General features: G+C 45.0%; 1 protein-coding gene across 1 annotated transcript; it reads left to right on the top strand.

Annotated features, from left to right (window-relative positions):
- Window positions 1-3,641: 3,641 nt before the first annotated feature.
- LOC125311877 (sialidase-3-like) lies at window positions 3,642-6,140 on the top strand. The gene is made up of 2 exons (XM_048270245.1): window positions 3,642-3,848; window positions 4,935-6,140. The coding sequence occupies exons 1-2, from the start codon at window positions 3,642-3,644 to the stop codon at window positions 5,886-5,888; spliced, it is 1,161 nt and encodes a 386-aa protein (XP_048126202.1). The 3' UTR covers window positions 5,889-6,140.
- Window positions 6,141-8,587: the final 2,447 nt, after the last annotated feature.

Here is an 8,587-nt window from a genome sequence, read left to right as displayed (position 1 = left end):
TGAGAAAATTGGTACAGCTCGGAGTAAATCCTAAACTGATTTTTATAGATTTATGGACTTGATGGTGTTTTATGCCCCCAACGTCGTCTTCCAGGCAGCGCTGCCACCGCTGACTTAAAGGCCCCTAATCCTAAACCTAACCCCAACCCAAACCCTAACCTTAACCCATGCCTAACCCTAAACCTAACCCTAACTCTAACCTTAACCCATGCCTAACTCTAGCGCCTTCCAGGCAGCGCTGCCTTGAAGACAACGTTGGGGGCATAAAACACCAAGAAACGATTTATGACTTTTTGACTGACAGATTTAACTCATGCACCTCATCCTTAAGTGGCGCGACTGGCTGGGGCACCTGCACCGTACTCCGGCGACCCGGGTTCGATTCCCGCCCTGTGGTCCTTTCCGGATCACGCCCCTGCTCTCTCTTCCTGTCACTCTCCACTGTCCTATCATTAAAGGCATAAAAAAAGCCCCCCACATGGGGGCGCTCTGTTTCCAATCCTATACACGTTCTACACTAACAACTGTCAAGCTTCCTTTTCAGCCCACACTTATTTTAAATATGCTGATGACACAGCATCGGTGTTTTGTTTTTTTAAAGGCTGACAGGTTTTAGATGAGTGTAAAGAAAACAAGAGATGCTCGTAGATCTTTAGTAAAAATGGAATGCCAGTTCCTCCCACTGTGGTGGATGCATGGTGAATTAGTCGAACAGGTGTCAACCTACAAATATCTGGGAGTTGAAATAGATTCTCAACTGATTTTCAATGAATGCACACTGAACAAAACCAAGAAAATGCAGTGGATGTTTGTGTAAGAAAACTGAATCATATCTGCAGGGGCAGCCGTGGCCTACTGGTTAGCGCTTCGGAATTGTAACCGTAGGGTTGCTGGTTCGAACCCCGACCAGTAGGAACGGCTGAAGTGCCCTTGAGCAAGACACCTAACCCCTCACTGCTCCCCGAGCGCCGCTGTAGCAGGCAGCTCACTGCGCCGGGATTAGTGTGTGCTTCACTTCACTGTGTGCTGAGTGTGTTTCACTAATTCACGGATTGGGATAAATGCAGAGACCAAATTTTCCTCACTGGATCAAAAGAATATATATACTTATACTTACTTATCTGATTAGACAAACACTTTCTTGAAATGTTTTACAAAAGTCTTCTGCAGAGTGTTCTGTGTGTTTGGGAACATGCACGTTAAAGCTACAGATAAATGAAGCTGCTGTATATAAACCACTGTTGACTAGCCAGGAGATTCCAGACCCAAATCCAAAAGATTAGGGGTCTGGCCATGAATAATGTAATGGCCCAACTCGAGGGGTGGCACCAAGCATGCATTTGAAAATCTCACTGCACGCAATTGGATAACACTATACAACCAATGTTTAATGACTGATTCCAGAATTCGACGCAATTGGATAACAATACGACTCTCATCTGTTTAGCTCGTCTCTGGCCCGCCTATATCAGATACACCGATGTGATTTGTGCCCCACAATACAAGGGACATGAGTAATGAGCATCATTACTCATTGCCAGAGTGACTCGCTGAGCAAATTCAAATTGTGCTCCCGCGAGAACTCTGGATTTCCAGGATATGTTAAAGCAATCTAATGTAGCAATCCAGCTATGCTAGATGCACAATTCTCCCCAATACAATAAAGTTTGCAATCAAAATGAATCTGTTATATTAATGTTAAAAATGTACATAGTGCTGCTTTAAGGACCAAAAGAGACTGCAGCGCATGATCAAGATGGCCAGTAAGATCATTACGTACATAGTGCTGCTTTAAGGACCAGAAGAGACTGCACACACACAATTTGTTATGTTATATTTCTGTGTCTTAAGTGTGTTAGTGTTTTCTTATGTTATATTTCTGTGTCTTAAGTGTGTTAGTGTTTTGTTATGTTATATTTCTGTGTCTTAAGTGTGTTAGTGTTTTGTGAACTACTGTGTGCAGTGTTTTTCAAAATGTGTGAGGCTGAGAGTGTGCTTAGTCTGTGCTTAGTGTGTGTGTGAGGCTGGCAATGTGCTTAGTCTGTGCTTAGTGTGTGTGTGAGGCTGAGAGTGTGCTTAGTCTGTGCTTAGTGTGTGTGTGGCTGGCAATGTGCTTAGTCTGTGCTTAGTGTGTGTGTGAGGCTGGCTGGCAATGTGCTTAGTCTGTGCTTAGTTTGTGTGTGAGGCTGGCAATGTGCTTAGTCTGTGCTTAGTGTGTGTGTGAGGCTGAGAGTGTGCTTAGTCTGTGCTTAGTGTGTGTGTGTGGCTGAGAGTGTGCTTAGTCTGTGCTTAGTGTGTGTGTGTGGCTGGCAATGTGCTTAGTCTTTGCTTAGTGTGTGTGTGTGGCTGGCAATGTGCTTACTCTGTGCTTAGTGTGTGTGTGTGGCTGAGAGTGTGCTTATATTATAGTTGTGCAAATCTTGGCTGATGTTTTGCTCCTTGAGGGTAAGGTTTCACTAACTGAGTAATACGTTTGATTTTGTGTAAGCAATAAGAAACATTTTGTTTTCATGACTTAATAATAGGGCAGGGTAGATGTGTTATGGGTCAGTCTGGTGAAACTATATCTCAAAACTAGCCAAACATCAGGGCGCAACTCATGGGTTATCACCAGTGATGGAGCAAAGGGCATGGGTGTATGTGCATCTGGTAGGCTGTGTGTGTGTGTGTGTGTGTGTGTTTGTGTATGTTTGTGTGTGTCTTATAAATGATGGTGCAGTATGTTGTTTTTTCGTTGATGTCACTCAAATGTCTTTACAGTAACAACACCTCGATGACATAGGTGCTGAAGGATTTCCCTGGATTGGATCACTTTGGCGACCCTGCTGGTCATCAGTGGCATGGGAGGGAATCCCTCCCTCAGGTGAATCAGGTGAGTGACCCTGAAGGAGGGCCTTCCCTCACCTCTGATATTAAAACGCAAACACCCTCGTAAACTTCACACGACTGCGGGAGGCAAGAGAAGAGCACCTGAGAGGTAAGCCTCTAGCGCAGATACCCTTTTGAACAAGTAGTTCATCTTTATTTGGTGCGTAGTGTGCCATTTATTTTATTTGCTTATGTAATAGGACAATGGTCATTAATTAACAGACGAGCTGTAAATAAGCCAGAGTTCGCTTGTGACTGCTAATTTCCATCCGTTGTACCTTAAAAAAAGACAGCCTAGAATAAAACAGCAAACAGAAAAATAAAACAATTTGAAAATAAAAACAGTACAGTGACCTCATGTCTCATATTCTGTCACTGCATTGCTTACCACTGACCCAGTCTCTGTAGGAATCTCTAATAGGAATTAGTTTGTTAACCTGGTATGACGGCACTAATTGCATTTCCTGATAGCTGATACTTTATTATGTCAATAAATAAATTGCTTTTTGTCCAAGCATGCTATTTCTATTTTCTTGTATGATTTAAGAATGCTAAGAACCATTTAACTTGATATGATCAGTCAGCTGATCATAGGCTTCAGGGATTACACAAAATATGTTATAGAATTTCCATGGAAATTCTCTCCTGTTAGAGAAAAAATCTGCTGGACACCCTTATTTTAACATCCTTATCAGAAATCCTGTATTTGGGTCAAAGTAGACCGATATGACTGACTGATATGATTGATTTTTCCTGTAGAACACACCTTGACAATGGGCAGCAGAGCGACTAAGTCTCACTCCACAGAAACGCTGGTGTTTGCTGATAAAGATCATGACTTCAGAATCCCAGCGCTGCTTTACGTTAAGGAGTGGAACACCTTCCTGGCGTTTGCAGAGAAGCGCACCTCTAGCAAAGACGAACACGCAGAGAATCTGGTGATGAGAAAAGGCTTACGGCAGCCTGACGGCTCACTGCAGGTACCCAGGAGAACAGCGCCACCTCATGGCTGTGTTTTAGTACTACACCTCTGCCTTATCTACACACCACAACAGCGCCACCTCATGGCTGTGTTTTAGTACTACACCTCTGCCTTATCTACACACCACAACAGTGCCACCTCATGGCTGTGTTTTAGTACTACACCTCTGCCTGCTACACACCACAACAGCGCCACCACATGGCTGTGTTTTATACTATACTAAATGTCCTTGTTTTCATCATTAATGTTGTAAATGACTGTTGTAGAAAGAAATGGCTGATCTTTAATGCAATATCTACATTGCCCATTATCATCAACCATTCATCCAATGTTCCAAAGGCACATTCTGTTTACTAATCTGATATCATTTTAAAAGGCTAACTAATAAAACATTTGAGAACCCTTTTGCAATCATGTTAGCACATAATGTAATCCAAAAAAAAAACTGCTGCCCTGATAAAAAAAACAAAAAACAATGCAACTGATCTCAGCTGGTATTCTGTCTATAATGGAGTGGAATGAACATTTCTAAGTGACCCCAAGCTTTTGAACGGTAGTGCATCTCTGCGTTATTCACACACCACAACAGCGCCACTGCATGGTTGTGTTTTAGTACTACATCTCTACGTTATCCACATCCACACACCAAAACGGCGCTACCTCATGGTTGTATTTTAGTACTACATCTCTGTGTTATCCACACACCTCAACAGCGCCACTGCATGGTTGTGTTTTAGTACTACACCTCTGCCTCATCTACACACCACAACAGCGCCACCTCATGGTTGTGTTTTAGTGCTACATCTCTGCCTCATCATTATTTATTAGCGACATACAGCTGTATTTTAGCACAAAATTCCTGCAGCTAAAATGGGAAATAGATGTTGACTATGAATGGTGACAGTATAGTTCTTATTTCTTAGTTCTTATTTAGTTCTTAATAGTAAAGGTCTTGCTTTAGGTGTGTTGCACCTGTGACTTAAGGGTCAAATGGCATTAATACAGAACATGGAGGCACACCAGCCGTGTCCACTGTAGTCTCTCCATACCCTGTGTTCATTTGAAACTTGCTATGCTATTGCAGTGGTCTCCCACCGAGGACTTGATGAAGGCGTCCATAGATGGGTTCCGCACCATGAACCCCTGCCCAGTCTTCGAGCGGAACTCCGGAACCCTGTTTCTGTTCTTCATCTGCCTGAGGGGTACGACCTTAGAGTGCATGCTGAAGCCCGGCCAGACCCGCCTGTGCTACGTCATGAGCGTGGACCGCGGCCAGACCTGGAGCGACCACACCGACCTGACGAGCAGCGTCATGGACGCCACCTTCGACCACTACCAGACGTTCGCCGTGGGCCCGGGCCACGGGATCCAACTCCGCAGTGGCACTCTGCTGGTGCCCGCCTATGTGAAGCTGGTGGAGGGGTGCCGCCAGTACCCGGGCCTGTGGTGCTGCTGCGGGGGCTGTGAGTGCGTGAGCACCCACTCGGTGGTGCTGCGGAGCCACGACCTGCTCACCTGGCACGCCGGCCAGCCCGTCGCCACGGAGACGGGAGAGTGCCAGCTGGCAGAGGTGTTTGACGGCGAGGGCAGGACGCAGGTGTACCTGAACGCCCGCAGCACCGGGGAGTGGAGAGTGGAGGCTCTGAGCGGTGATGGCGGGGAGAGCTTTACGCCGCTGAGCCACCTGGCACTGCCGGAGGTGGGCAAGGGCTGCCAGGGCAGCGTGGTGAGCTTCCCCGCCAGGGAGCTGCCCGCAGGGGAAGGGGCGTCCGCACAGACGGCTCTGCTCTTCAGCCACCCCACCGCAGGGCAGGACTGGGACAGGCTGGAGCTGGGGGTCCACCTGCGGAGCTCTCTCCAGGACCACCACCCCTGGGGGGAACCCCACATCATCCACCCGGGGCGCAGCGGCTACTCAGACCTCGCTCGCTGTGAGGCGGAGGGGCGCTTCGCCTGCCTCATGGAGTGTGGTGAGGGGGGACGTCTTCAGATGGTCTTCAGGGAGTTTGACCTCACAGAGATACTGCACATCGTTTAACCAATCAGACATAGAGAGAGGCGAATCTGTGTGAGGACGTTGCTCTATGATAGACTACAGACAAATCTCCTACAGACAAACTTTTTTCCTCCAGGACTCAATGTTCCATCAGTCAGTGTCAACAATTTTAATCAAGCAGTTCAAACGTAACTTTAGTACCAAATGAAAACGAGATCTTGCTAAAAAAAAGTCAGGCTGCGTGAGTGGAGAAACCGAAGTGCTTTCTGTAATAAACACGTTTCTTATTCAATAGCACCATGACTTTATTTCTTCATTCAGAGCCAATGCAGTCAGTCAGCCTTTGCCTAAATAAATAGGCCTACATTTGAACAAGTGAACTTTCGAACACTTTGGCAATAATGTTTTTTGAGTAAAATACACATTATTATCCTGTTTTTATCAATGAAGACGTCAATTTTGGTTGGTTATTATATAATGCACCATATTGTTATATTTAGGCCTACATCAGACATGTTGTGCAGGCTTCTGCAAAATTCCAGAATTGTACTGAAACTGGCTATTAAATTCCAATTCAATTCTTGAATTTCACTTGTATTTCAATTGAGGTAGCAAACAGGAAGCATAATTGCAATTTGAATTGTGCACAACCCTGATTAATTGTGGCAGTAGCCTAACAGATGAGGAAAGGAACAGGTTTAACAAACTGATAAGGAAAGCAGGTTCCATCATTGGTTCATGCCCAAGTACTGTGGAGGAATTCTAGAACAGGGTGATGAAGAAGGTGAGGAGTGTGCTGTGAAGGGAGGACCCTTGTACAGCATGTTCACTAACAGTGGCACTAACAGTTCACCAACACTTACAGGCCCTAGTCCTACTGATGTATGTTGTTGTGTGTGTGTTCGCCCACAGCTCAGTGTTTCCCATACGTTGACTTATGTGTGGCGGCCCACCACAATATCAACATTGACCACCACACAATATAAACATTGACCACCACAATAGCAACATTGACCACCACACAATATAAACATTGACCACCACAATATCAACATTGACCACCACAATATAAACATTGACCACCACAATATCAACATTGACCACCACACAATGATTTTCCAGGTTGTGCTAAGTTGTGCTTAAATCTTGTTAGCATCATAACCATGCTGCGCTAATTTGTTAAAAACTGTTGCATTCAAGTTAATTCTGCAAACCTACCTCCACAAATATAATTTAATTCAGTGGGAAACACTGGCAGCTCATAGCCCTCGCAACCCGCCACCTCAACACTCACCGGCATGGGAGTCGAAGGCTCTAACCACTGAGCTAAAAGCCCAGGCTTCCAACTCAGCGGTTAGAAGTGTTCTTAAAGGAACAGGCCACCCAAAATCAATAGTAATATATGTTCTTACCTTAACTTTCACAAGTTGAGTCATACCTCTCCCGCGTCAGTATGTGAACTCAAACGCTCTGGCGCGCGGCGCGAATGTGTTAGCATGTTGCTATGCTAGCGGGCTCTGCCGTAGCCGTAGAGGGAGTAAGATGGCATTAATCAAACACATGTGGTTGCCAGGTAGCAAAATAATTTCCCCCGTGGGGATTAATAAAGTGCAATCAATCAATAAATAAATTAATTAATTAATTAATTAATAGTCAAGAACTAATCAATTAATCGTTGCAGCCCTAGTGTGTTTTGGGCTCCTACTTGTGGTGGTATATGGTCTAAAAAGGTGGGTGAAAATTATAATAGCCGTTGCACATAAATGATTACGGAAGGGTAAACAGGATTTATGTCATCTCTTGTTTTGTCTCTGGGTGCAAGTCTGACAGCGTATTTTGCGTCTGGGTGCGAGTCTGACAGCGTATTTTGCTGACAGTACATGTGCACTGCGAAGCGAAGTCAGACGCACAATGTGGGCAGAGTCCGGCAGATGTTAATTAATAAAAGATAGATGGATAGATCAGAATTTAGCACTGGCTGCATGTGATTGGTTTATTCAGTTTCACCTCACCAGGGAAGTCTCGCCTTGACATAGCTTCCTACTACCTATATCGCCGCCGAATTCGAGCCGTCTTTGTATGAAATGCACTAAATGAATAAACGGGCCTTGCATCATTGCAGTATTTGTAATGTTTTTGGTACTACATATTCCTAGCCTGGAGATTCCAGACCCTGGTAATCTAGAAAGATTAAGGGTCTGGCCACAAATAATGTAATGGCCCAACTCAAGGGGTGGCACCAAGCGTGCATTTGAAAATCTCACTGCACGCAGTTAGATAAGACTATACGACCAACGTTTACTGATCGATTCCGGACTTCGACGCAATTGGATAACACTATACGATCAACGTTTACTGACTGATTCCGGACTTCGACGCGATAACACTACGACTGTCATCTGTTTAGCTCGCCTTTGGCCTGCCTATATCAGATACACCGATGTGATTGGCTCCCCGCGATACAAGTGGCAAAAGTAATGTGCATCATTACTCATTGCCAGTGTCTCGCAGAGACAATTTAAATTGTGCTCTTGAGAGAACTCTGGATTTTCCAAGGTAACATATTCCCACATGAAGCAGGAAATCCTGGGTTTCCCCGCTGCTTCTGAGAGTGTCACAAACGTCCCTTATTTCACAATCGCATCACATGACCAGAAACCTTCTAATCCGATTGGCTGAGATGGGTTCTTTGATAAATAAACAACAGGAGCTCAAAGTCCTTTGAAGAGAGGATTCTTGAA

The sequence above is a fragment of the Alosa alosa genome, chromosome 18, assembly GCF_017589495.1.
Source record: "Alosa alosa isolate M-15738 ecotype Scorff River chromosome 18, AALO_Geno_1.1, whole genome shotgun sequence".
In the NCBI taxonomy this organism is placed as follows: Eukaryota; Metazoa; Chordata; class Actinopteri; order Clupeiformes; family Clupeidae; genus Alosa; species Alosa alosa.
This window is presented reverse-complemented; position numbering and strand designations above follow the sequence as displayed.

Excerpts from the sequence above, each read along its gene's own strand:
- LOC125311877 (XM_048270245.1), top strand. The coding sequence starts at position 3,642 with ATGGGCAGCAGAGCGACTAAGTCTCACTCCACAGAAACGCTGGTGTTT. Across the intron at positions 3,849-4,934 it reads AGCCTGACGGCTCACTGCAG|TGGTCTCCCACCGAGGACTT; the intron begins GTACCCAGGAGA and ends ATGCTATTGCAG.